This window comes from Netta rufina (assembly GCF_964035555.1).
Source record: "Netta rufina genome assembly, chromosome: 10".
Classification (NCBI taxonomy): domain Eukaryota; kingdom Metazoa; phylum Chordata; class Aves; order Anseriformes; family Anatidae; genus Netta; species Netta rufina.
In genome coordinates, this window is record NC_140133.1 from 9,343,267 (window position 1) to 9,368,900 (window position 25,634).

The 25,634-nt window shown below is 65.4% G+C and overlaps 5 protein-coding genes across 6 annotated transcripts; 1 reads left to right on the forward strand and 4 right to left on the reverse strand.

Annotated features, from left to right (window-relative positions):
- Positions 1 to 1,266: 1,266 nt before the first annotated feature.
- On the reverse strand, positions 1,267 to 5,773 carry TUSC2 (tumor suppressor 2, mitochondrial calcium regulator). Its single transcript, XM_084292542.1, has 3 exons — positions 5,506 to 5,773; positions 5,043 to 5,163; positions 1,267 to 3,474 (listed from the first exon to the last, which is right to left on the reverse strand). The coding sequence occupies exons 1-3, from the start codon at positions 5,661 to 5,663 to the stop codon at positions 3,409 to 3,411; spliced, it is 345 nt and encodes a 114-aa protein (XP_084148668.1). The 5' UTR covers positions 5,664 to 5,773; the 3' UTR covers positions 1,267 to 3,408.
- Positions 5,774 to 6,025: 252 nt separating this feature from the next.
- Positions 6,026 to 10,317, reverse strand: RASSF1 (Ras association domain family member 1). The gene is made up of 6 exons (XM_084292544.1): positions 10,053 to 10,317; positions 9,309 to 9,430; positions 7,505 to 7,609; positions 7,132 to 7,417; positions 6,336 to 6,451; positions 6,026 to 6,250 (listed from the first exon to the last, which is right to left on the reverse strand). Exons 1-6 carry the CDS (start codon positions 10,300 to 10,302, stop codon positions 6,104 to 6,106), a joined length of 1,026 nt encoding a protein of 341 aa, XP_084148670.1. The 5' UTR covers positions 10,303 to 10,317; the 3' UTR covers positions 6,026 to 6,103.
- A 1,007-nt stretch (positions 10,318 to 11,324) lies between these two features.
- On the reverse strand, positions 11,325 to 19,592 carry ZMYND10 (zinc finger MYND-type containing 10; the record flags this gene model as incomplete). The annotated part of the gene is made up of 11 exons (XM_084292894.1): positions 19,390 to 19,592; positions 18,294 to 18,410; positions 17,438 to 17,491; positions 17,200 to 17,352; positions 15,116 to 15,204; positions 14,736 to 14,836; positions 13,733 to 13,905; positions 13,372 to 13,497; positions 11,838 to 11,959; positions 11,607 to 11,732; positions 11,325 to 11,409 (listed from the first exon to the last, which is right to left on the reverse strand). The coding sequence occupies exons 1-11, from the start codon at positions 19,459 to 19,461 to the stop codon at positions 11,325 to 11,327; spliced, it is 1,218 nt and encodes a 405-aa protein (XP_084149020.1). The 5' UTR covers positions 19,462 to 19,592.
- Positions 19,593 to 20,029: 437 nt separating this feature from the next.
- On the reverse strand, positions 20,030 to 23,862 carry NPRL2 (NPR2 like, GATOR1 complex subunit). Its single transcript, XM_084292792.1, has 11 exons — positions 23,779 to 23,862; positions 23,249 to 23,340; positions 22,995 to 23,163; positions 21,885 to 21,993; positions 21,505 to 21,641; positions 21,201 to 21,298; positions 21,071 to 21,107; positions 20,884 to 20,977; positions 20,692 to 20,809; positions 20,439 to 20,581; positions 20,030 to 20,237 (listed from the first exon to the last, which is right to left on the reverse strand). The coding sequence occupies exons 1-11, from the start codon at positions 23,848 to 23,850 to the stop codon at positions 20,170 to 20,172; spliced, it is 1,137 nt and encodes a 378-aa protein (XP_084148918.1). The 5' UTR covers positions 23,851 to 23,862; the 3' UTR covers positions 20,030 to 20,169.
- Positions 23,863 to 24,020: 158 nt separating this feature from the next.
- On the forward strand, positions 24,021 to 25,521 carry CYB561D2 (cytochrome b561 family member D2). Of its 2 annotated transcripts, XM_084293045.1 has the most exons (3): positions 24,021 to 24,165; positions 24,253 to 24,290; positions 24,378 to 25,521. In XM_084293045.1, the coding sequence occupies exons 1-3, from the start codon at positions 24,039 to 24,041 to the stop codon at positions 24,879 to 24,881; spliced, it is 669 nt and encodes a 222-aa protein (XP_084149171.1). In that variant the 5' UTR covers positions 24,021 to 24,038; the 3' UTR covers positions 24,882 to 25,521. The 2 variants fall into 2 exon arrangements, with proteins under 2 accessions (XP_084149171.1, XP_084149170.1); XM_084293044.1 differs by having other exon boundaries at positions 24,253 to 25,521.
- Positions 25,522 to 25,634: the final 113 nt, after the last annotated feature.

The following is a 25,634-nucleotide window of genomic DNA, read 5'->3' on the forward strand; positions in this document are numbered from 1 at the left end:
CCCCGTCCCCTCAGTGGGGTCCAGCCCGGGCGATCCCCCGCGGGTGGCTTTGGGGCTCCATCCGCATCCAGCCTGGGATCCCACAGCGCCCACAGTGCCGCCAGCAGAGCTGCCACCACCCTGCCAAAAAAACCGTGCCAAGAGCCAAGAAATCCACCCACCGGCGGGCACTGCCCTTCCCCTGCGTGCTGCCTGCTGGGGCCGTAAACAGGCACAAGAAAACGCCTCAAATTTTCCATCCCCGTGCGCTGGGGGCCGGGTGGCACCCGCAGTGGCTGTGGGGTCAGGGCCGGGCGGGCTGTGGGGGCGCAGGAGCGGGGCCCGGCCGCGTGTCGCAGCGGGACGCGGAGCTGCCCGGGACCGAGCCAGGGCGGCCGCATTGTTCTGCCGCGCCCGGCCGTGACGCCCGCCACCAGGACACCGCGAGCTGTCCCCGCTGGGGTCGGTCCCCACGGGACAGCGGGCAGAGCCGGTGCTCCGGGAGCTGTGGCAGCATCCCCATGAGCTGTGTAGGTTGCTGTCATGAAACCTTTCGTCAGCGGCTCGATTTCCAGCCGGCCGGCGTGGAGGAAATGATGCGAGGCACATGCGGTGGCAGGAAAAGGCTCGCGGGGCTGCGGGGTCGAGCAGGATGCAGGGCTGCGCTGAGATCATGCTCGCTCCGTCCGGCAGGGCCGGGACAGCGGGCGGCATCCCGGCGTGGGGTCACGCCGGCGATGAGAAACTCGTTAGCTGAGCACAACTGACGAGGCCCCGATTTGTCAGGCGGGTGATTAAGGAGCGGACGCGCAGATCCTGTCCCCGTGGGGCTCGGCTTGAGTCAGCGCAGCGCGGCCGCACACAGCCTGGGCAGGATTTCCACTCGGTTTGGGAAGAGGAGCCGGCCCCAGCAGCTCGTTAAGCAGCAGGTCCCAAATCCCAAGCTGGGGCATCGAAGGGGTCACCGCTAACGGCCCCGGCAGCAGGAGCCCTCCCTGCTGGTGCTCACCCGAGCAGCATTTTCCACGTGCTCCTGCCCACTTGGGAAAAAATCCGTGAGCGAGCAGAGAGCTTAGCGGCTCGGACTCATCCAGCACCACGTTCACGAGCCCCCACCCGGTGCCGGAGGACGCCGGGAGCTGCTGGGTTTCGCCACCGTTTTGGCACCAGGCAGCGAGAGGCGGCTGTGGTTTCGGAGAGGAGAAGCTGAGATTCCTCGGGTCCCCGCAGCCTCCCTCCTCGCGCGGGCTCCCGGCCGCGGCCCTCCCCATTGAGCCGCTCCCAACCTTGCGGGATCTACAAACAATTTTATTGAAATTTAACAAAAAGTAGACAGATGCACTCGGAGGCAGAGGAAGGGCCATAAATAGTGTACGTTTCTCAACCCCCCCGCTTCCTATCCACACGCTAGAGGAGCAAGAACCCTAGTGTCGGTGAGTACGCTTCGGCTACACATCCACACGGGGAAGCACAAAGTTGCACAGAGGTGGTAAAAAAAAAAATAAAACACGGCAAGGAAACCTTCCTTTTTTTTTTTTTCGCTTGCTCCAACGACACAGTGGACACAGATACTATTTACAGCGATCTTCACATTTTTCCGGGTGCCTTCAGCCGCTCCCGAGGACCCTCCAGGCTGGGGAGGAGAAGCAGGGCGAGGCAGATCGGCGCCTGCCCGCACGGCTTCGCCGCCTCTCCTCGGCGGGGAGAAGAGGGTGGGAGAAGGCGAGTTTCTGGGGGAAGCGCGGCTCGCTGCCCTGGGGGAAGGGAGGAGGGGCAGGGCAGCCTCTCAGCGAGAACAAAGCGGCCCCAGAGAGGCGGTTTTCCAGGAGATTGCGGTCTGAGCCCGACTCGGAGCAGGTGGCGTGAATAAGAAACTCTTCAGAGGGGGACTGTTTGAAGACAGACTCTTTCAAGCAAGCGGGAGAACAAAAGATGGGGAGAGAGGCGCCCAGCATCACAGTGTAGACCAGCTCCCCGCTGGAGCCCTGCCCGGCACATCCACCTCGCCCTCCGTGCCCGCCCTGTCACTGGAACAGCGGGTGGGGGACGCGGAGGGAAGAGGTGGTGACAGGAAGACGGCAACAGCCACGCCGCGGTTATCTCCCCGGAGCCAGGAATGTGGCCCCGCGCCCGGGGCCGCTCCGGCTGGGCACAGGGATGGATACGGGATTGGATACGGGATTGGATACATCCAACGCAGACGCCGATAGGGCCGGCGGCCAAGCGCCAGCAGCTTAAATCAAAAAAAAATAATAATCGAGGTAGCGAACGTCTGAAGTGCTTAGAAAGTAAATAAGTTCTGGGATGAAAGAGCAGGGAAGCCGGGCGGGCTGCTGCGGGAGCGGGCTGCAGGGCAGGCTGACACAAGGCTCCTCGGGGCCGTCGCCGGTCCCGCAGCAGCCGGCCCGGAGCCCCGGGGCCCGCTGGCAGGGTGGGGGGGAGATTTTTGGGTGTGGCTGAGGCGCCCCCGGCCTCGAGCAGGAAGGGTGAGGAGAAGAGAGCAGGACCTTCCGGAGCGGAGCAGAAAGCCTCCCGTTAAAGTGCATGGCGTTTCTCCTCCTGCCGCCAGCTGGGGCGCGGGGGGAACCGTGGTTCACATGGCCAGGGAGATTTCCAAGCCGGGGCAGGCCTAGCGAGCGATTGTTTGCGAGGGACGGGGAGGGAAGCGATGATTTCCTTCCTGCCGGGCTCTGCCGAGGCCGATCCCATCGGGAGGGAGGGCGAAGCTGAGGCGATGCCCGGCCCCGCGGCAGCGAGGGGCCGTGCTCTGCAGGAACCAACTCGCTCCCGCGGCGCGGGCGGGGAGGAACCCGGAGGGCCCCACGGCCGGGCAGCACGAGCGGGGAACGCGAGAGGAGAAGGGGCAGAGGTCCGAGGGAACGGCACCCGATCTCCGCCCCGAGAGGAGCGCAGCACCCACCGGGCGTGCTGCCGGCCCGGCTCCTGGTCCCCGTCCATCAGAGCCAGCTTCACACAGCACCGCGGCGCCGGCCACCTCACCGCCGGGCAGCGGTCACCTTGCCCTGGCTCTCCCGGGGCATACCTGAGAAGCAGGGGGCTTTGTCTGCTGAGCAGCGCAGGCTCGCTCTCCCTTTGCCAGCTCAAACGCAGCAGCTCGCGTGCAGTTCCAGTCGCCCATCCGAACGTCGGCTAGAGGCTACAAAAGAGATTTCAAGTCTTCTGACTCAAGCAGGGGTGTTTGTAAGCAGTCGTTGCACGAGGTCACCCATCTCCTGCGAGGAGCAGCAGCCAAGCACAGCCCGGCCGAGCCCGCTCCGTCCCGCCTTGCCCCCGGGCGAGGGGAGAGCCACAATCCACGTCTGAGTGTCCGAGCGTCCTCCTTCATCCCTCCGCTTCGCCGGGAACTCGGGGCAGCCTCGCGCGGTGACACTCGGGGCAGTCCCGCCCGTGGGCAGCAGCACCCGGCGGTCACACCTCGCAGATGATCACGGGGAAGTCCACATGAATGCGAGGGTGCTCCAGTTTCACTATACCCTGAAAGGAGAGGCAGGGCGGTGGGCAGGGGGACAGAATGAACGCTCTGGAGGCAGACGAAGCTCCACAAGTCGCCCCGCGTGGTGTCGGCACCACGGAGGGCACCGTGCCCTCCGGGAACCAGACCCCGAAGCTGCCGTGGCACCGGGTACCCGCAAGCAACGGCGTGCAATGCAGAAGCACTCTGCCCTTTGCCCCCATCCCTGGAGAGCCAACGAGGCGCGGCCGCTGCCGCCCACGCTGGGTCTGGAGCGCAGCCGGGCGCGGGAGGAGGGAGCCGCTCTGCCAGGCACTGCCCGTGCAGCAGCTGAGGCGTGACTGGCAGAGAGCGGCTGCCTGGGCTGCTCCCCCGGCACCTCGCATCCACGGGATTTAAAAGACTGAAAAGAGCTCTCTGAGAGAATGCAGCGAGGGCAGCTGGCACGCAAGAAAAGCAGCTTTCTGTCCAGAGGGGATGCTGCTGAATGCAGGCTCCGTCCATGCCAGCTACAGGCGCCTTTCCCATGCCCCGGGGCAAGCGTCCTCCTGTCACAGCACCGCCAGGACCCTCTCGCCGGGCGGCAGCGTAAGCGGGGCGCCGTGCCCGACGGGGCAAGAAGCACATGGCTGCTTGGCAGGAGCAGGATAAAGGCCCACAGAAAAACTTGGCCCTGTGAAAAGCCGCTCTGTGCCCTCTCCAGCTGGGCCAAGCTCTCCCACTGGGTGGGTTTTAACCTGCACCAAGGGCTGGGACGCAGCTCCCCGTCCACGCCCCATCGCTGTGAGAGCAGCAGAGCCTGTCCTGCTGGGGGCTGCCCACCCCTGGAGCACACCAACAGCTCCCCCTGGGCTCACGCCTGCGTCCTGCCTTTCTGCGTACCTCTGAGAGACTCCTGCGGGGTGCTCTGCAGCCGGGCTTCCTCCTCCCTTCTCACCATTTACACCCCTGAGAAGCTTCCCTACGCGTTATCTTTCTCCCGCACCCCAATTAGCATCCTACCTCCTGCCTGACTTCACCACGTTCACTTATACTGAGGGAGCACTAAATCCTGAGCACCTCCGGAGAGGGAAAAACATCGCTGGCAGCACTGTTGTCACCACCGAGCTGGAAGGGGGATGGGCACGCTCGTGTCAGCACATGACTGGCTTTGGCTGCTGCTCCCAAACTCTCTGCAGCGATGTGACAGCTGTGCGAACACCTGCGCCTCAGGGAAGGTGTTTGGTGCTGGGCTGCCACGGCCTGGTGCTGCACCCTGCCACACACGCCTCGGTGAGCCACCTCCCGGCCTGGTGGCTCTAAAGGACTGGGGCTCTCCTCCTCCCTGGAAAGGGAGCCTGGAGGCTGTCACCATCTCTCCCTCTTCTGCCACTGCCTGACAAGGTGATGTGGGGCAGCTGGGACACCCAGCAGCCGCAGCTCGGGAGTAGGAGCTGTGGGACAAGCAGAAAGCCAACGCCCTCCCTGCAGTACAGTGCCCTGAGGTTTCCCCCTAACCCCGAGGTGTGCAAGAGCTGCTGCAGGGCCAGGACCACGGGCGCAAGCAGGACGTTTCACCACCTGCCTTCCCCCACCCCTCTGCGCACGCTACCTGAGGTATCAGGTTCTTGTGGATCCTCTTCAGCTTGGCACGCTTCCTCCCGTTCTTGGTAACGATTGTCTCCTCATAGAACTCGTGGGCAAGGTCCCCGTCCTCGTCGTAGTACATGGAGCTGCGGGAAGGCGCAGGAGGTCGTCAGAGGGGCGGCTGCTCCGGGCCATCCGTGGGGCCAGGCGGGGAGGCGGTGGCAGGGGCGGCCCCTCCCATCCCGTGCGGTCCCGTGAGGCCCGGTCCCAGCCCCTCCGGTCCCGGTCCCGGCTCCAGCCGCTGCCGGTGGGCCCGGGGATGCGCCGCGGGCCGGCTCCGGGCGGCGGCCGCGTTGCCACGGCAACGGCCCCCTAGCAACGCCCCCCTAGCAACGGCCCCATAGCAACCACCCCCATAGCAACCGCCCCGCGCGCTCACCCCGTTGCCATGGCAACGCCCCCCCCCCCCCCCCCGTCCCCTCTCTCACCCGCGGCGCGTGAACACGAAGGGGGTGGCGGCGCGCGCGCCCCGCGGCCTGGCCAGGGCCTGCTGCCCGCCGGGGCCCTCGGCGCCGCCGCCGCCGCCACCCGCCGCCGAGGAGGCGAAAGGCCACAGCCCCCGCGACTTGGAGCCGCTGGCGCCCATAGCGGCGGCGGCGGCGGGGCCCCGAGGCGGGGCGGGGGGCGGGGGCCGGGCGGCGGCACCGACGAGCTCCCGGCCGCCTCCTGCCTCCGCCGCCGCTGCTGCCTTGCGACACTTCCGGCGCGCGGCGGCGCCCCCTGCACGTGACACAGGGAGACCACGTGATACAGGGAGACCACGTGACAGCGGCGCCCGCTCCACCCCACCCCACCCCACCCCACCCCTCCCCGTCCCGCCGCCATGCCCGAGGCCGCGGGTTCGAATCCCGGCGCCGCCACAAGTCGCACAGAGAGGCCCGAGCCGCGGGGGTGCAGCCGCTTTATTCCTGTCCCCCCCCGCCCCATCCCGTCCCGTCCCGTCCCGTCCCGTCCCAGCGACGTCCCCCCGCCGGCAGGCGTCCGTCCTGGTGGTGCTGGTGGTGGTGGCGGTGGTGGTGGCGGTGGTCACCGCGGTGCCCGCGTGGCCAGGGCGTCCTGCATCTCGCGGCGGCAGCGGGCGTAGCGGTGCCGGACGCGCCGCACCTGCTCGTCCTCCTCGCGCTGCAGGATGCGCAGGAAGTTGTGCAGCTCGGGCAGGGTGAAGGCGTCCCACTGCGGGGCACAGCGCACCTGGCACCGGGCACGGCAACGGCACCGTGCCCCGCAGTGCCCGGCCCCACGTTGTCCCTGTACTCACGTTGACCTCCCCGCTGTCGTTCTCCTTCAGCACGAAGCTCAGCGCCTTCTCGCTGGGGCCGGCCAGCAGGCGCAGCCGAAGCGGCTGCTCCTCGTCCGAGAGCTTGCGGAGGAACACTGTGGGCGGGTGGCTGCGGGTCAGCACCGCCAGGGTGCTGCTGGCACCGTGGGGACGCCGCCGCCAGCGTGGGGATGGGGACACCACGGGGATGTGATCAGCATTATGGGGACACTACTGCCATAGGGATGGCACCAACATCATGGGGACACAATCACTACTATGGTGACACCACCACCGCCATCATGGGGACACAGTCACCAAGGGGACTCAGTCACCACCAAAGGGACACAGTCACCATCATGAGGACACCACCACCATCATGGGAACACAGTCACCGCCATCATGGGGACACAATCACCAAGGGGACACAGTCAGCACAAAAGGGACACAATCACCACCATCATGGGGACACAATCATCACAGGGACACAATCACCACCAAGGGGACACCACCACCACCACGGGGACACTGCCACCACCACCACCAAGGGGACACAATCACAATCATGGGGACACAATCACCACCAAGGGGACACCGCCACCACTAGAGGGACACACCACCCACCACCACGGGGGACACTGCCACTGTGGGGACACTGATGCAAATGGGGACACCACTGTCAGGGGGGCCACCACCCTACAGGGCCACTGCTGCCCGGGGAGTGCTGCCACCACAGGGCCACCACCACGAGGCCGGTGCCGCTGCGGGGACACCACCAGGCCCCCCCAGGTGCTACCTTGGTCATCCTTCTCGGACCTCTCGAAGAGGGCGAACTTGCGGGGGTCGTCCACCACGGTGAACTTCCTGAGCAGGGCGCTGATGACCTCGCTGGCACGGGTGTGCGAGAGGACGTGCAGGTGCTTGACGGTGCCGCGGGGCAGGTAGAAGGACGTGCGGCGCTTCACCCCTGGCCCGCGCTGCCCCGGCCGCCCCCCAGGCCCCCGCTTGGCAGCTGGCACGGAGACGGGGCGCGCCAGCTTCAGCTGCACCTTGATGAAGCCGGTGAAGGAGCCGTCCTTGTTCTGCCACGGGGGAGACGTAGGGGTGGTGAGTAGGGGACCCAGGGCAGGGCGCCGCGGTCCCCGACGTCCCCCCCGATGTCCCCGTACCAGGCTCATGAAGAGGTTGCTGTTGATCTGGCTGTTGTACTCCTTGATGCGCTGCTCCACCTGCGCCGGGTCCAGCTCGGCCGTGTCCCAGCTGCTGGGCTCATCCTGCGGGAGGGCAGCGGGGCTGAGCAGCCACCCCGGGGGGACACCGCACGCACAGACGTGGCCCTACCCCGTGAACAGTGGACGGGGCGTGCGGGGTTGCATCAGCCCTGGCACTCAGCCACCGGCCTCATGTCCCCTCCCGGCGTCCCAGATCACGGCGGTGTCCCCGAGGCAGCCGCCAGCCTGGCACCGGGACAGGGCTGGGTACCCGATGGGGACACCCCGGGGGTTTGGGGCAGCCCGCCTGGAGCCGCTAATGAGTATTTGGCTAATGAGTATCTCCGTGGTGCCGCGGGGCTGAAGCGCAGCCGGGAGTGCTGCTGGAGGGACCCTGCTTGGGCATGGGGACAGCTCGCCGCCCTGCTCGACGTGCTGCAAGCCCCGCGCACCCCACGGGCACCCCACAGCCAGCGTGGGCACCCCAGGGACACCCCAAAGACCCCCAATAGGCACCCCACGGACACCCCAAAACCCCCCCGATGGGCACCCCACGGGCACCCCGCCCCAAGCCATACGCGCCCCCGCGCTGCCCCGCCACGCAGCCAGCTGCCCCAGGACCGACCCCCCCCAACACCGTGTCCCCCCCCCATGACGTCACCCCTCGTGACGTCACCCCCCGTGACGTCAGAAGCGGCCCGGGACCGACCTGGCGGCGGCGCGGGCGGCGGCCGAGGGAGGTGCGGGCGGTGTAGAAGAGCTCGGGCTCGGAGTCGGAGTCCTCCTGGCTGCAGTAGCCGCTGCTGGCCGCGCTGCCCCCCGTGCCCCCCGCGCCTCCCCAGCGCAGCGCCAGCGCCGCCGCCGCCGCCGCCCCGCAGCCCCCGGCCGCCGCCCCCGGCCCTGCCCCGGTCCCGGTCCCGGCTCCGGTCCCGGCCACGGCTGCGGCCCCTGCCCGGGCACAGGGGCTCTCCCTGCCCCTCGCCAGCCCGGCCGCTCCGGCTCGGCTCCGCACGGCCCCGCTGCGCCCCGAGCGCTTCGGCTGCGGCTCGGCGCGGCTCGGTGCCGCCGCTCGGCCCGCTCCCGGCGCGGCTCGGCTCGGCTCGGTCCCCGCTCGGCGCGGCACCGTGGCCCGCTCCCGGCGCGGCTCGGTTCGGCGCGGTCCCTGTCGCGACCCCAGCCTGGGCTCGGTGCTGCCCGCTCCCCGCTGCCCGGCTCGGCTCGGCTCGGCGCGGCCCCGCTGCTGTCCCGGCTCGGCTCAGCACGGCTCCGCCCCGCCGCGGCCGTTGAGCTGACGCGGGTCGGGGGCGGCGCGGCGCGGCCCCGTTTCCGGCGGTGATTTCACCCGGGCTGGGTGCCCGAGGGGGTCCGGGGCTGCGGGGGGGCACGGCACGGCACGGCACGGCATGGCATAGCACGGCACGGCACGGCATGGCACGGCATTGTACAGCACAGCACGCCTTGGCACGGCATGGCACGGCACCGCACACCTTGGCATGGCACGGCACAGCACAGTGTATCACACCTTGGCATGGCACAGCACAGAATGGCACAGCACAACATAGCACACCTTGGCACGGCATGGCACGGCACCGCACACCTTAGCATGGCACGGCACAGTGCAGTATATCACACCTTGGCATGGCACGGCTCGGTACAGCACGGCACAGCACAGCATAGCACACCTTGGCATGGCACGGCTTGGCACGGCACAGCCCATCCTGGGTTGTGTCCTCCCCCCCCCCGTGCGCCCCACGTCCCCTACCACATTCGTGTCCTTCTCCAGCTCCTGCTCGGTGCCGTCGTCCTCGTCCCCGGTGCCCAGGGGCCCGCTGCAGTCCAGCCGCACCAGGGCCCGGCACCGGTAGTGGCAGGTGAAGCTGCAGTCTGGGGACAGGGACAGGGGGCACAGTGGGGACACCGGCACCGCCAGACCCCCAGCTCCACCCCGGGGATTTGGGGGGGATTTGGGGGTGCTGCCCGCCCACGCTGTGCTGGGGCACCCAAAGCCAGCACCCGCGTGGGACCCGGTGCTGTGCTGCGCTGCCTGCTGATACCGGGGTGCCCCTGTCCCCTCCCCGGGCTGCCTGGGGGGGATGTTTGGGACCAGGACCCTCGGTTTGGGGGTGCTTGGTGCCGGGACACCCGCTGCACGGGGGGTGCTCAGTACCGGGATGCTCAGTATGGGGATGCTCGGTACCGGGATGCTCGGTACCAGGACACTCACTGCCCTGGGGGGTGCTCAGTACCGGGATGCCCACTGCCCAGGGGGACACGGTGCCGGGATGCTCGGTCCCGGGACACCCACTGCCTGGGGGGATGCTCAGTACCGGGACGCTCGGTATGGGGACGCCCACTGCCTGGGGAAATGCTCGGTCCCGGGACGCTTGGTCCCGGGATGCTCGGTCCCGATCTGCCCGCTGCTCGGGGGATGCCCGGTACCGGGGGATGCTCGGTCCCGGGACGCCGTGCCCGGCGGCGGGCGGCAGGGCTGGGGAGCGCTACTCACGGCGGCACTGGAGGCTCTTCCTGCCGCCCCCCCAGATGAAATCCCCGCAGAGGTCGCACCAGGTGTGGAGCCCGCGGCGCCGCGGCTCGAAGCGGTGCCCGGTGCCCGGTGCCGCCGCCAGCCGGGGCTCGGGCCGCGCGGCGGGGCCGTTCCGCCGGGCCGGGCTGATGCGCAGCGCGTTGGCTCGCTCCAAGCGGCCCCGGCCCGGCCGCGGCTCGGGCTGCAGCTCCCGCAGCTCGATCAGCTCCATGGCCCCGGGAGCCGCGCGGCACCGCGGGGGAAACTGAGGCACGGCCGGGGCCGCTCCACGCCCCCCCCGGCCCCGGCGAGCGGCGGCTGAACCGGCGGCGGCTCCGCTGGCTGCGGGCTGCGGGGCGGGCTGGAGGCGGGGACGGGGCGGGGGGCCCGGGGCGGCCCCGCTCCGTGCGGTCCCGGGACCGGAGCTGCCCCGCTCCGTGCCTCAGTTTCCCCGACGGGGCCGCCCCGATCGGCCCGGGGCCACCCCCGGGTCCCGGCGGCAGCGGCACCCCCGAGCCGTGCCCGGGGGCTGCCAGGGGGCACTGCTCCAGGTGAGAAAACGCAGCCCGTGGCACTGTGGCACCACCACCTCCGCCAATCGGGCCGCTGGGGAGCAAAGCCCAGCTCCCAGCCGGGCTGCTGCAAGCCCCAGTGACACCAGTGACAGCACTGGGATCCCCCCCAGTGCTCTGGGACCAAGCCCTTGGTGCTGACGTCCCAGGAGAGAGAGAGAGAGCATCTTCCTGGGAGCCTGGGAGATGGCAGGCGCTGAGCACCTCAGAACCTCGCCTGCTCGCTCAGGTCCTCGTGCTAACCACATCCTCTGCCTCCCGCCCCTGCTGCTCTAACGGCACGAGGTGGCCTGGGGGCCTCTGCGCCCCGCTCACCGCAGGGACGGGCTCACACCCTGGCTGGGGTGTGGGGTGGGCTCGACTTTTTTTGGTAACCACAAGGGTATCAGCTCTTTTTCAGGTTTTCCAGGATTTCTCATGTTGCATCACGGAGTAAAAAAAAAACAACACACAAAAACCTGCCCCCGGGTGCAAGGGAGGGGAGGAAGTGGTTTATTGCATTCTGAGAGGAGAAAAGAGGGGGAGCTGAGCCCTGACAGGGTGCAGAAGAAGAGGGGGTGGTGGGGAGAGGGAGGCTGAGGCTGCAGGGGGCTCGGCGAGCAGCAGGCGGGGAGGTGCTGCTGTGAGCCCACCCTGGTGGTCCCGAGGGGCTTCTCCTCCTGCAGGCCAGGCTCTGCCCTGCTCACGGGGCACCCGCTGTCCCTGCTGCCTGTGCCAGCAGGCTGCAGGCCATGCGGTGCTTCGGCCAGTGCTGGACCTGGCACGCCCTGCGAGGGGGAGCCACGGCTCAGGGCTGCGCCCACTCTGCCGGGAGCTGAGCGGTGCCACCACCACCCCCCAGTGCTGCAGGGACACCCCAACCCCACAGCAGGAGCATGGTGCTCGCCAGCATCCCCTCCACCAGCACCTCGGGGCCACGTCCCCTCTGTAGGGTGGGGTGACGGGGGGCTGGGGGCTGCCTTACCGCGTGCAGTACCACTCGTTGCGGCAGCGGGAGCACCGCTTGGCCGCCTCCACCCCACACACCCGGCATCGGGGCTTGTCGGGGGCGAGAGCCTCCAGCAGGTCCAGGCTGTACGTCTGCGCCCACCTGCAAAGGGGACAAAGGGGACAGGGGGCGAGCAGGGAGCTGTGGCAGTGCCAGTCCCTGCTGACTGGGACAACTGGTCACACCGGGCACGGGGCAGGGCCTCACCTGCGTGCCTGGAGCTTCAGCTCCTCCTCGGTGGGGCTGAAGGCGTGCTTCACCTGGTGCTTGGCGATGGCTTCCCACTTGCCCGCGTTTTTCCTGAGGAGGTGGTCCCAGATGACGGGCACCTGGCGGGAGAGGCAGAGCTGGAAGGTGGCAGCACAAGGGACGGGAAGGGACAGGAGGGCAGCTGGCCCCGGGGACAAGGAGCAGGGTGAGCAGGGGCAGCACGCAGTGGTGCAGGCACAGCGCGTGCTTTTTGGTTACCCTGAGGGGCCAGATCCCCTTCCCTGACAGAGGTGAGGAGCGTTAGGTGAAACGGGCACAACCTTCAGGAGCAGGAGCTCAGCTGCGAGGCCCCAGCTCCCAGACAGAGCCCCGAGCTCTCAGCACTGCACCAGGCAGTGAACCCAGCACTCCGGAGCCGTTTGCCTGAGCAGATTTTTCCACTCGTCACTTCCCCGAAGGCGAACACCAGGGGAAGGGCTGCTTTTTGCAAAAGGGAAAGCGTCGGCCCAGCGCTGCGCGGAGAGGAGGAGGATGCTTCAAACGGTGCTGGCAGCTCCAGCCAAGTAAAAAATAGCCAGGCCTGGGAGGGGAGGAGGCTGCTCGGGGAGAAACCGAATGGAAAAGACTTTTCTCAGCTTGGCTCGGTGACAGGGAGTGAGTTCACTGCTTGCTGGGCAGAGTGTGGAGCCCGTGTGTGCGCTTCCAGCTGGCTCCCCCTGCCTGCCCTTGGCGGAGGCAGGAGCAACGCAAGCCCAAAAGCGGAGCTGTGGTGAAGAGCAGCAGCCCAGACAAGGGCTGGACGAGGTCCCCAGCGGGACAGATGCCTGCCTGTGCCCCACTGACACGGTGGCAGGTAAACTGGGGTGCACGGAGATGCTTTAGAGACCTGCCCTTCTCTTTACACAGAGTTCCTCCCCCTCAGCTCACGAGGAGGCATCAGAAACACTTTTCTCCAGGAGTTGCTGCTGCCCAGACTGGAAGATGCATGGACCCCACGATGCCTGAAGACGCTCAGGGCCCATCTGCCAAGCCCCAGGCAGCAGCAGGGAATCGGTCTGCCTCCAGCCCCTCTCCTCAGAGCACTGCCTTGGCGTTTTTCTGCAGGCAGCGTGCCAAGCAGCCCTTGGCCAGGGCTGTGGAAGGGGCTCTTCCTAGGGAAGTCCAGAACCCAGCAGGAAAACAACGATAAATGTCAAACAGTTATCAGTTAAAATGAGCCGGGGTTGTCTCTGCCCTGCGGAGCCACCACCCTGACGACTCAGTGCAGTCTCGACAGCTGTTTATAGCCCAGCTTTTATGCCATGAGGAGTGACTGCTTGGCCACAGCTGTAGCAGAGGAAGGGCAGGAGAAGCAGATGAAGTGGGAGCCAACTGAGCCGGCAGTAATGGTGTCACAGTGACACGGGTGCTTGACACTCTGCCACCTCTCCAGAGCCGAGTTTGGCAGGAGGAAAAAAAAGGGGAAGGGAGCGACAAGGATCAAAGCGGAGCAGCTGGAGAGAAGAGCAGAGCTGGAAGAGCCACCCCATACCTGCTCCAGCACGAGATCCTTTTTCGGCGGAGCCGGCTCTGTCACCGCGAGGTGGCTCAGAAACCTCTGCATCTCCACCAGGTTGGGCAGCTGGTCCAGCAGGACGTCTGTCAGGAACGCCCGGAGCTGCGACCATGCAGGGGGTGAGAAGAGCGAAGGGAGAGAGGTCAGGACAGGGGAGCCAGAGCTGGGTTATGGGGCTGAGGAGTGAGAGGGCTCCGGGTGTGTGCTGGGCACCGGCAGGGGCACTGTCAGAGCAACTCACGGGGGTCCCAAGCGGTGCCCAGGCAAACGCAGCCCTTGTGCTGCTGGCAGTGTCAGACCCCGCTGCTCTCACACCGCTGTCCCCTACAGAGCCTACCTTGAGGAGCTGGCTCTTGTTGAAGCTGTCGAAGCGGTATTTGCGCTGGCATTCGGGGCTGAGCAGAAGGTTGAGGAGGGCAAGCCACACCTGCCCGTCGAGCTTGGTCATCTTCACCTGATCCTCAGGGGGCACCTCGTGCCACGCACCGTTCTCAAACTTCTTGAGCTTGCCTGAGGGAGAGACGAACGTGGGGCTCCAGGGAGAGACAGCTCGGAGGTGGGGTGCTGCCCTGCGCTCACCTCCTTGCTCTGGCTCAGGCGAGCCCCCCAGTTTCTGCCTCCCTCAGCTTCCCCAGCCCTTTGCTCAGCACAGCAGCCTTCCTGGTACAACACCAATGTATCAGAGAGCACGGAAAGCACAAAGAACGCGTCTTGAAGCAACAGGGCTGTGGCAGGAACTACAAGATCCCTGCGATACCACCTTCTGTACTCGGCCAGGTACTGAAGAACACTAGCAGATGGTGGGGACCCACCAGAGTGGCTGCAGAGGCACATTTTGGGGTATCAGCAGGGCCAGTGCCTGCTCTGCCTGAGGTTCTTCTGCCAGTGAAAGCCAGAAGCAGCACGACCATAACAGACGTGACACAACAAGCAGCTGTGCTGCTCTGGGGGATGGAGGAGGATGTAACCCTGCATCTGCACAGCCTGGAAATGCCTTTGTGCTCTGGTTCTTTCCCATCCCTCCCTCGGGGCCCTGGATCAAAGCTCCTCTGACACCCCAAGCTTGCAGGCGGAGGGAAGGGATGCGTTTCCTGTCCGGGGGAAGAAGGAAAGCCCCGCATCCAGCTGGGCTCCTCTCAGCAGGCACGGAGCCACGTGCTTCCCACAATCTCTTCCTCTCCTGCCCGCGCTGTGAACCCCTGCTGAGGCTCCTTCCCCTCGCAGGGCTGCAGCGGGGAGCGCCACTTCCCACAGGCTGTGTCCGCTCAGAGGGGCGCTGCGAGGAAGCTGTGGGGCAGCGGGGGCCGTGCCTGGCTGCAGAGCTGCAGAACACGCTGTACCTGCTTCGTGGCAGCTCCAGGGGCAGTGCTCCACCAGCTGGACGAGGAGGCAGGGCAGGTTGTGGGTGTTCAGCATCCGTGTCAGCGCGCTCAGGGGCAAGCTGGAGATAGAAGGGGTGAAACAGAGCGCTCAGACCACGGCCAGAACAGACACAAACGCTCCCCGAGGCAACTGGGAGAGGCAGCAGAAAAACAATGATGGTCAGAGCAGCTCCTGTTCCCACAAGTACCACAGAGCAGGGCGGAGTGCTGCTGTATTCGCCTCCTGGGGCGCAGCGCCGCTGCCACCACCGACACAGCCAGCGGCTGAAGGGCGCCCAGGCCTCCAACCCGCAGGAACATCAAAAAGGGCTGCTCAGGGCACGTCCCTGGGCACCCACCTGTCCACCTGGTCGGTGATGTACCGCAGCACGGAGAGGGCTTTCAGGGAAATCTCAAACTCCATCGCCTCCGCCTGCTTCTGCAGCTCCTGCGGAGGGGCAAGCACAGACTCAGGATTTCAGGCCCCGTTTCCCCGGAGCTACGAGGAGGCAGCTTGTTGGCTGCACATCAGCAACCACGGGCTGGGGAGGAAACCAAAACCCCATGGAACAAACTCTGGTTCTCATCTGGACTGCAGCAGCGCTGCTTCTTTGCCAGAGCAGGGACAGGAGCGCTTGCAGCTCATCCCTCATCTCCCTGCCCGTTACAGGCCACAGGGGGTACCGGCGGTGCCAGGAGTGCCACCCCCTGCAAGAGGACAGTCCCAGACTGCTGCTCTCTCCCTCCCTGGCATCACCTCGTGGCCTGGCAGAGACACACGAGGCTGCAGGAGAGGGGAGCTGCATCATCACGAGGACGAGGAGGAGAATCTTGGCCCAGGCACAGCCGCAGTCCCGATCTGACCCTTTTCTGGGGCTGCCTCTCCCCTCCAGCTCACTTAGGGCCAGCAGAGTACATCCCTGTGGCTAACCCAGCCCACAGCTACGCAACCCAGCTTCCAGTCAGCGTGGGCACCACCTCCATCCTCCACGCGCCCCGGCTAGCAGCCCGCACACCCTCTGAGTCAGCCCCTTTTGAGACCACCACGACGTCGGGGCTGCGAGGTGCCAATTCCTTCTCCACTCCCCTCCCAGCTGCTCGCCAGCTCTCGGCTCTGCGTGCAGAGCTCTGACTTCAGCAGCTCCCAGCGGACGCCGCTCGCGTTCCCCTAAAGCTTCCAGGAAAGCTGGAAATTTCGGGCTCTCCCCCTCCCACAGGTCACTGCCTCCCTCTCCAAGCTCCCCCGGCAGAGTGGCAGAGCTCGTGGGGCTGCCCACGGGAGCCCCGCTTCCCCACAGCTCCCGCTGGTGGCTGGACCTCAGCGCTGCTGCCGCGGCGCAGGGACCATCGGTGCTGCTGGGTGCCAGCGGAGCAGTGCCCCAGGGTCACCACGGCATGCAGCCGTAACAGCCAAGGGGCCCCGCGATGCAGGAGGGGGCAGGAGCTGCTTTGTAGCACGGGGTTATTGTATGCGGAGAGGCTGGGATAAATCGGAGGAAGCCAGGCTTCTTGGGAGGCGAGCGCTTTTCAGAGCCCAAGTAGCCAGAGGGGATTGTTCTTCCTCGAGCTGTGTCAAAGCACAGAGAGCCCTCGCCCCCCCCCCAGCTCAAGCTGGGAGAGCGTTTCCTGGAAAACATCCCCATTGTGCTCAGGAGCCCTCAGCTTCCTTCCCCTTTCTGCGAGAGGAGCACGTGCTCGGGCAGCAGGCCAAAGGATGGAGCAGAGGGGAGGTGCTGCCAAGTTCGCAGGCTATCGCTTCAACTCCAGCTCTCCAGATGCTCCTCGTGATCTGCACGGCTCAAGGAAAAAAAAAATAGGTGCTGGGAAGCAAAAAGAGCTCTCACAGCAGAAATCTGTGAGCAGCCACCCTGAAACACCCGACCGGGAACAGCCCTGGACTCGCTGCTGGCCTGGACCAGCGAGGAGAGGAGGCGTTCCTCGGAGAGCAGAGGAAGTTAGAGGGAAATGCATCAGGGCAATCCCTAGCTGTGTCACACGTGGAGTTACGGATGGGATTTCTCTCACGGTTAACCCTGGCTGGCTCCAGTGGCAGCCTGAGGTCAGGAGGTTTCAGGAGCTCCATGGAGACGTCACCACACAGCTTTCGAGAGCAGCAGCAAACGGCCAAACCCTGCACTGATTACTTTGCCTAATTATCAACTCTCCAGCTGCCCCCCAGCTCAAAAACCTGTCCTGCAGGCAGCCTGAAGCTTGCACTGTCACGAGGCAGGGAGGAAGCGCAGCTGTGGGGTGGAGGGAGGAGCACGCAGCCTGTCCGAGCTGGGCACAGATGATCTGTAACACCAGAGTGCCTCGGAAAGGGCAGGAGGTGCCAGTGCTGCAGCCGAGGCTTTCTCTGTAAGAAAACCTCTCTGGGCTTCTTCAGGCTGCCTGCTGCCTCCGTCACTTGTGTCCCCAGCAAGCGACAGGCCTTTCTCCTCACCTGCATGGACGACAGGCTGGCCAGGTCCTTGGGATGAAGCTCTTTCTGGGTCGCTGCCTGTCCGTTGGTGCTTCGAGCTGCAAGCAGGGTCAGCTTTCGGTGGCAGTAATCGATCAAATCCAGAACGCTGTCCTCTGCCGACTCGCAGATCTCCTTCACAACGACAAGAGGTTCACAGGGAGCCAGCCCCCACAGCTGTGACTTCCCACCCTTATGCTACAGCAAGCTGAACGCTCACCTTGTAAAAAAACACCGTCTCCAAGAGGTTGATGATGGAGGCTTCGTGATGCAGCTGTGGGGGGAAAAAACACCAAGTGGGTGGCACGGGCAATGGGATGGGGTGTGGGGTGAGAAGCTGCTTCTACAGCTGTGGCCAAAAGCCAGCGTGGACAGTGCTGTCCTGAGACCAGGAACCACGAGATAATTGCCTTGAGGCAATACTGCAGGCAAACAGCTGCTAGGGGATGACACCCCTTCCCCAGCAAGGTGTCACTCTGGAATGAAAATTGGCTAAAAGTTCAGAGTTTTGGGGCAGATTTGCCTTAGATCAAGGGCTGCGTCCCTCCACAGGGAAGCCAACTTACTGAGATCACTGTCTTGCCAAGAGTGGCCCGAGGGATCTCAGCTCTCATCAAGAAAAAGCTACTTTGTCTATTTTTTTAACGAGGAAGCACATAAGCTGTGGTTAGAACCACCAGAGAAAAAACAGTGCTCAAAGAGGGGCAAATACCCCCGGGGAACAGCTGCTCAGGAGCCAGGATGGGGAAAAGGGTATAGCCATTCCCTGAGAGGGCTCCTCAGCACCCCTCCAGGAAGCAGGGTGTGTGTGGGGGGCACTTCTGACGATTTTCCAGGCACCGATCTGCTCCCGGTCACAGAAAAGGCAAGGACATAACAGGGACTGCCAAAATCCCAGGGGCTGTACTTTTCTTTACCAGACAAAACAAAGTCCTGTGGGGTCTGTTAACCAGCAGGTACAGAACCTGCTGTCAGGAGCAACATCTCAGCCTGCTGAGAGGTAAAATCACAGCTCTGAGACCCCCAGCACAGGATTCATTTTTAAATACAGCAGTGTCTGCCCAGTTCCCACTCACCACCACGTAGATGGGAAAGGTGCTTCTCGGGTGGAAGTCCTCCAGCCGGCACAGCACGGGGAAGACCTTGTGCTTCCAGACCTCTGCTGAGATCAGCTCCCCGATGAGAACGGGAATCTGGACAGGAGCAGAGCCTTTCAGACGGGTGCGAGGCAGAGGGGCCAGGCTGGTGCCCAGCGCCCCGTGGCCGTTTCAGTCCTGGGGCACGCATCGCAGCACCAATTTGCTTTCTTACACCACCAGTTTTTGAGCCTTCTTTTTGCAGCAGATACTACATGAGTGGGAAAGCCCAGGAAGCCAGGGGACCAGGCAGAACTGCTATTTCCCAACACAACTGCCACGTTTTATCACCCACATTCAGTTGTACAGTCTTTGGGGAGGCATCACAAATCAACAGCTCTTCACCGAGCCTCTGGACTCAGAGACCAGAGAGTGCTGCTGGGGTTACAAAAGGGAAAATATCCCCGAGGTCTGGGCAGTGCCAGGGCCCCACACGACCCCATGCAGCCCAGGCTACTTATTTTGTGGCTGAGCCACGCAGATATGGGGCAAGGAACCGCAGCCAGTGGGGTCAGCACAAACCAGCACCTAGAGAGGAACCGGAGACCAACAGGCAGGAATACCACAGCTTGGCTTTTAATTATTATTATTATTATTTTTTTTTTTTTTTTAAAGCAACATTGGCAAAACACTAAAGATCTTTGCCAGCAGATTCTTCACCATCGACGGTTTATCCCCAGACTGGCCGCTGTCCGAAAGCCGATCCCAGCTGGAGGCTGAGGGCCTGGCACAGGGATCACTGCTGCCCCCACCCGCCGCCCTGCCTCACACCATCCCTCCTGACCATGCAGTTTGTGATTTTCTCATACACAAAGAAACTCTGGGAGGAGTACCAGGAGCACACAGCACCCGCGTGGGGCAAGCCCCGAGAACCTGCACTCCTCCACCAGGGACCACCCGGCCCCTGCAGCAAAACAGAGGACATTTTGGGGTGCTCGCCGCCGCCTTTCCTGACAGAGCAGGGATGGGCCAAGAGCTGGGGGAGCAGGGACAGGGCTGGGCAGAGCCGGGTGTCCCCTGGCCACCCGGGGCTCACCTTGGCGTGGCTGATGAGCAGCTCGGTGAGGAGCTGCTCCTGGCCGGTGGCGGCGCTGAGGATGGCGTGCATGTTGAGCTTCTCCACGCTCTCGTGCTGCCGAAGCCACCTGCGGGGCAGCGGGGTCACCCCGCAGCTGGGGCCCTTCCTCACACCTCCACAATCCCCAGTCCTCAGGGGACACCCCAAATTTACAGCCCCACGTTCCCACCACCCCACCCCAGATTGGGGCAGCCCCAGCCCTGGTGCCCCTCCCTACACCTCTCCCAGACCCTAAAAATATTAGGAGGGGGGGCACACCCCACATTTACAGCCCCTGGGACCCCTGCTCACCCCCCTCCCAGAGCTCCTGGGGACCCCACACCCCAGACCCGCAGAGGGACACCCCACGCTTACACCCCTCAGCCCCGCTGGGCCCCATCCCCTCAGGAGACCCCCAACGCCCCCCAAACTGGGGACCCCCCAAATTCACACCCCCCCTCACCCCTAGGGACCCCCCCGCACCCCTGCCCGCCGGCATCCCGCAGCTCGGTGCCCCGCAGGGCCTGCACCAGCGCCTCGACCTCGGCAGGCAGCAGCAGCCCCACGGCGGCCATGGCGTCGTCGTTGTTGCTATGGCAACGGCGGCCATGATGGCGGCTGGGGCCTTCGCCGTGCCCTGGGGGCGCCCAGCACCGTGTGGGGACACAACTGGGGGCACTGGGGGACACAGGGGGCACTGGGACAAGGGGGGACGACTTGGGGACACACACGGCGCACGCCCCGGCCGGCCCAGCTCCATCACTTCCAGCACACGATGATGTTGGGGTCGTTCTCCAGGCGCTCATCCAGCTCCTTGTAGCTCATGCCTGGGGGGAAAAATGGGGTGCCTGGCATCAGTGTCGTGTGTTCCCTCCTCACACCTCATATCCCATCCCCTCTGAGCTCCTCCATCCCCACCTGGACCCCGTGTGCCACTCCTCTGGGGTTTAATGGCTCCGAAAGGTGAGGGGGGGAAACCCCAAAAGCACCCCTGGGCACGCAGCACCCCCTGCCCCACAGCTCCTCACCCGTCTTGCAGCAGATCTCGTCGTAGCTGTGGCAGCCCGTGTAGAGCCGCGCAGGGTGGCTGCGCTCATCCCGAGCCACCTTGACGGGGTATTTCTGCAGCCGCCGGATGAGCCCCTTCATCAAACCAAACTGGATGAGCCTCCTGGGGGGACCAGGGGAGAGAGGGACGCGATGCTCAGTCCCTAGACGTCTCCTCCATCCCCTGCCCGTTCCCCCAGCCCTCCCGCATCACGCCCCCGATGGGGCTCCGACCTCTCATCCACCCGCTGCAGCTGCAGGGTGTAGCGGGAGATGAGGTCTCGCACCGTCGTGCCGGGGCTGAGGCCACAGTACAGCTGGAAAACGTCCCGGAGGCTGGCTCGCTTGTGCCCTGGGGGGACAAGATGCCGTCAGCTGCCACGGATGGGTCCCCGGGCACCAGGATGCCATGCGGGAGCAGCGTACCTGGCTTGGTGACGTAGGACAGGCACTCCTCCTGGAGGCACTTGTCGTCCACCAGGTCCTGAACCTTCGGCGTGGTGCAGTAGACGTTGGAGTACTGGGGAGCAAGGGAGCAGCTTGGTTTTGCTGTGGCTCAGGAGGACGATGAGTGTCCCCCATGGGGCCACCCCACCCATGGCTGCCAGCTCACCTGGAGTATGGAGACGAGCGTGACGACCCCGTAGTACCTGCAGGGCAAGGGGAGAGGTGAGAGGGACACAAATCCCAGCCAGTTCCCTCCACCCCGAGTCAGGGCTGGCCTCACCGCCCCACACACTCACAGCAGGTTCTGCACAGCGATGCGCACCAGGTTCAGCTCCACGTCGGCTTCAGCAGAAATCTTCTGGACGTGCCGAAACCCGTCAATGTAGGGCAGGATCTGAGAAGGGGAACAGGAGGTAACAGGTACCAAAATCATGAAGGAGGCACCCATAGCATCACCCCACTGCCCACGAGGCTCCCCTGGCGTGCTCAGCGACCAGGTCACCAGCAGCACCGAGCACAGAAAGTGGGGAGCGCTGAGCTGTGCTGGGCACCACGGAGCTCTGGGGCAGCTCATGCCCTAAGCACCCTCCCCACACGGACCTGCTGCGTGGTGAGGTCCCACTGGGAGTTGAAGAAGTCGTCCTTGTCCTGGGTGAAGACGGGCACGTCGTACTCCTGCACGATGGGGGGGTCCGGCCGCTGCTCGATCACCTTCAGGTGGATGGTGTTCGACTCATCTGGAAGGGAAGGAGCCTGAGTTCTCGCAGGAAGCCCTGCAGCTTGCAGCCAGCAGTCCCAGAACACCTCAAAGCTACGTGGAGGAAGGTGGCTGTGGCCAGAAACCTCATCCCTCTGAGCCAAGCTGGCTCAGGCAGGCCCCAGCCGTGAGCACAAAGTGCCAGAAGCAGCGCAGGGCCGGCTGCTGCCTCTCAGCCCCGCTCTGCCCTCGCTGCCTGGCTGGGCTGCGCTGCAGCACCTACCTATGGGCAGGGTGCACTTTCCTTTGGCGTTCAGCTCCTCCAGCAGGATGGTCATGATGGGCACCAGCTTCTGTTTGCTCTCCTCGTTGGAGATGAAGCCACTTTCCAGCTAAAGAAGGCAGGAAGGAGGTCGAGTCAGCTCCTTCCAGAGGGGTCACTGACTAAGGAGCTGCACGGCCCAGATGCCGCCTTCTGTCAGCCTGAGTGAGCCTTCCTTCTAGCAGAGCAACAAATTGAGCCAGGCTGCTGCTGGGATGTGCAGTGAAGACCCCGTACCACCACCAAAGCAAGAATCTTCCCAGGAAAAAATACAAAATAAAGCTGCAGAGCAAGAAGGAAGCAGGAGGCTGGGGAGCCCCCTGCTTGATTCAAGACCTGCAAGAGGAGAGGCCTGCTGAATGCTCACAGAGAAGTTTGGGGACATTTGTAACTCTTAAAATTCAGAACAGAACACAACACCATAATTCAATTGGAAGGGAGCTACATCAAGGCCACGTGTGTGAGCACTTCAGGGCTAACCCAAAGTGAAAGCACGTTACTGAGGGTGTTATCCAATGTCCCTTGAGCACTGACAGCCATGGGGCATCCAGCACCTCTCCAGGAAGCCTGTCCCAGTGTTTGGCCACCCTTACGATAAAGAAATGTTTCCTAATGACCAGCCTGAGCCTCCCCTGCTGCAGCTTTGTGCTGTTCCCATGCATCCTGACATCCGTTATTGGAGGAAGAGACCAGCGTCTACCTCTGCATTTCCCCTCCTCAGGGAGCTGCAGAAATTCATGAGGTTGCCCTGGCCTCCTTTTCCCCAAACCAGACAACCGGAGTGTCCCCAGCCTCTCCTCACAGGATGTGCCCTACACCACTCTTATTGCCTCTTCTGGATGCTTTCAAGCACCTTTTAGATTGGGAAGCCCAGAACAATGCACTATGCAAGGTGAGGCTGCACCAGCACTGAACATAGTGGGACAACCCCATCTTTTGGCCGTCTGCCACCACCAGCACCCCGAGGTCTCTCTGTGTGTGGGTGCCAGCCCCACAGCACCCTCCTCAGCCACAAACCTGCCCCGGGGGCACCGCGGGGCAGGCTGAGGAGGGGGGAGCCCTGGGGCTGACCTCCAGGGTGGTGAGGTAGCCGGCCAGCTTCTTGACGATGGGCTCCAGGGCGCAGGCCTTGGCTCGGGCGTCGCAGACGAAGCCGAGGTTGAAGAGCAGCGCGTTGCGGCTGTACTTCTTGTGCTCGATGCAGACGGGGCAGCCGATCAGCTTCTTCTCCATGGCCGTCCTAGGGGGAGGCAGCAGAGCCTGAGCCTGGAGCCCCATGGGGAGCAGGGTGTGCTGCCTCGCCCCCCGGGGCCGCGGGCACTCACACGGTGATCAGCTTGTTCTGCAGCTCGGGCTTGGTGATGACGAACACCTGCACCGTGTCGAACAGCTCCCGGGAGATGAAATCCTCGGGCACCTGCGGAGACACAGGGAAGTGGTGGAGTCACCGTCCCTGGAGGTCTTCAAAAGACGTTTAGATGTAGAGCTTAGGGATATGGTTTAGTGGGGACTGTTAGCGTTAGGTCAGAGGTTGGACTCGATGATCTTGAGGTCTCTCCCAGCCTAGAAATTCTGTGATTCTGTGATTCTGGGATTCTGTGACAGCGCCCTGGCGACAGCGGAACGGACACACCCCGGAACCAGACCCACGCGGTGCCTGTTTCCCCGCCGGACACATTTCCCCGCCGGACACATTTCCCCGCCGCCGGGCCCCCTTGCGGTAGCGGTGTCCCCTCGCCGCGGGTCCCCCCGGGTGCCGCTCCCCCGTAGAACCGTTCCGCCTCGCTGCCGTTCCGCCCCCCCACCCCGGTGCCGCTCCCCTCCCTCCATCCTCCACCCCCCGGTACCGCCGCACCTGGTAGGTGATCTTGGGCCCCAGCGTGGGGTGGAACTCGCTGAAGAACACGCACTCAATCCTCCCACCCATGGCCGCCCCGCCGCCGGCCCGCCCCGCCCCGCTCCCTCCCCTCGGCGTCACGAAGGGCGGGCCTCAAGGGCGGGCACCACCCTTTCCACCCAATCACCGCGGCGGGCGCGCTGACTGACACCCGCTCCGCCCAATAGCCGCTCTCCGCTCACCCCCTCCCGCGACGCTGCCGCCCTCCCGGCTCCGCCATGTCGCTGCCGGCCGAGGGGGAGCCGCGGCTCCTCCGCTCCCTGCGCGCCGCCGCCGCCGCCGCCGCTCACGCCGCGTCCCTGGGGCTGCCCGCGGGGGTGGCCGCGCTGGCCCGGCCGGGCTCCAGTGAGTGCCGGGGGGGTGTGGGGAGGAGCGGGGAGGCCCCGCGCCGTGCCCCCGCCTCACCCCGCCCCACGTCTCCGCTCCCCGCAGGCCTCTTCTCCTGGCACCCGCTGCTGATGGCGCTGGCGGTGAGTGGGGGGCGGCGGGGCCGGGCCCGGGGGGCGCCTCAGGGCCCCGCTGAGCGCCCCCCCCCCCCCCGCCGCTCCCCTCCTCAGTTCTCGCTGCTGCTGACCCAGGCGCTCTTGGTCTTCTCGCCCGAGGCCTCCCCGCTGCGCTCGCTGTCCCGCAAGGCCAAGGTGCGGGCGCACTGGGCCCTGCAGGTGCTGGCGCTGCTGTGCGCGCTGCTGGGGCTGGCGCTGGTGGCGTACCACAAGGAGCTGCAGGGCAAGGGGCACTTCCACACCTGGCACGGCCGCGCCGGGCTGCTGGCGGTGCTGTACGCCAGCGGGCAGAGCCTCGGCGGGCTGCTGCTGCTCTACCCGAAGCTGGCGAGGGGCTGGCCGCCGGGGAAACTGAGGTTGTACCACGCCACGGCGGGGCTGGTGGGCTACCTGCTGGGCTGCGCCAGCCTGGTGCTGGGCATGTGCTCGCTCTGGTTCACCGCCGCCGTCAGCGGCGCCGCCTGGTACCTGGCCGTGCTCTGCCCGCTCCTCAGCAGCCTGGTGGTGATGAACCAGGTGAGCAACGCCTACCTGTACCGCAAGCGGAGCCAGCACTGAGCCTCTCCCGTGAGTCCCGTGCAGCGGCTGGGACGTGCCCCAGAGCTGGGGATGCCGCCGGTCCCCGGCCCTGGGCAGGGGAGGGTCGGGGATCCCTGCTCCTTCCCCCTCCCTCCCTGTCCATGCACAAATTCCCGTGCCGCGGGGTTACCTGCGGCGAGGTTTCGGCCTGGCGGGGGCCGGGGGGTGTTTTGCAGCCTGCCGGGGGCCGGCTCGTCCTCCCATGGGTGCATGGAACAGCGCAAGCACAGGAGGGACCTCAGCAGGCAGCTGCACGGGCTCCTGTCCTCAGCACAGCCCCGGGTGGGAGCTGGTGGCAGGGCCTGGGGACGGTTCCTGGAGCAGAGCGACCCTCGGGGAGGCTGGAAGCCACCGCAGCACCTCTCCTCCCGCCACAGCCCGCAGCCTTCCTGGCCCCAGCGTCGCAGGGCTCCGTGGGCCGCACTGGGACGGCCCCGGGGCTGCTCCCCAACGTGCTCCTGGCAGGGCCGGAGAGCTGGGAGCAGCGCCCGAGCTGGGAAACTCTTCTGTATCCAGAGCTTTTATTCAATAAAGATTTCAGGCAGCTACAGCGTGGCACGGCCTCCTTACTGCCCCAGAGAAAGGGCCAAACTGAAGCCCCCGAGCACCCAAAACGGCACCAGCCACAGGTGGGTGGTCGGCAGGGCCCCTGCACATCCCTGGCACCGAGCAGCCCCCGTCTGGGGAGAAAACTCCTCCTCGAGGCACGGCTCGGTGCCCCGGCTGCGGCGT

Bases quoted from the DNA above. Each gene is read 5' to 3' on its own strand.
- TUSC2 (XM_084292542.1), bottom strand. From the start codon at position 5,663: ATGGGCGCCAGCGGCTCCAAGTCGCGGGGGCTGTGGCCTTTCGCCTCC. The intron at 5,164-5,505 runs GTGAGAGAGGGG...GCCTTCCCGCAG, and splicing joins TTCGTGTTCACGCGCCGCGG to CTCCATGTACTACGACGAGG. The intron at 3,475-5,042 runs GTAGCGTGCGCA...CTCTCCTTTCAG, and splicing joins ACAAGAACCTGATACCTCAG to GGTATAGTGAAACTGGAGCA.
- RASSF1 (XM_084292544.1), bottom strand. From the start codon at position 10,302: ATGGAGCTGATCGAGCTGCGGGAGCTGCAGCCCGAGCCGCGGCCGGGC. The intron at 9,431-10,052 runs GTGAGTAGCGCT...CCCTGTCCCCAG, and splicing joins GAAGAGCCTCCAGTGCCGCC to ACTGCAGCTTCACCTGCCAC. The intron at 7,610-9,308 runs GTAGGGGACGTG...GCCCTCCCGCAG, and splicing joins TGGAGAAGGACACGAATGTG to GATGAGCCCAGCAGCTGGGA.
- NPRL2 (XM_084292792.1), bottom strand. From the start codon at position 23,850: ATGGGTGGGAGGATTGAGTGCGTGTTCTTCAGCGAGTTCCACCCCACG. The intron at 21,642-21,884 runs GTAGGTGCTGCA...CTTCCCTTCCAG, and splicing joins AAAGTGCACCCTGCCCATAG to ATGAGTCGAACACCATCCAC. The intron at 21,299-21,504 runs GTCCGTGTGGGG...TCCCCTTCTCAG, and splicing joins GGGACCTCACCACGCAGCAG to ATCCTGCCCTACATTGACGG.
- CYB561D2 (XM_084293044.1), top strand. From the start codon at position 24,039: ATGTCGCTGCCGGCCGAGGGGGAGCCGCGGCTCCTCCGCTCCCTGCGC. The intron at 24,166-24,252 runs GTGAGTGCCGGG...CGCTCCCCGCAG, and splicing joins GCTGGCCCGGCCGGGCTCCA to GCCTCTTCTCCTGGCACCCG.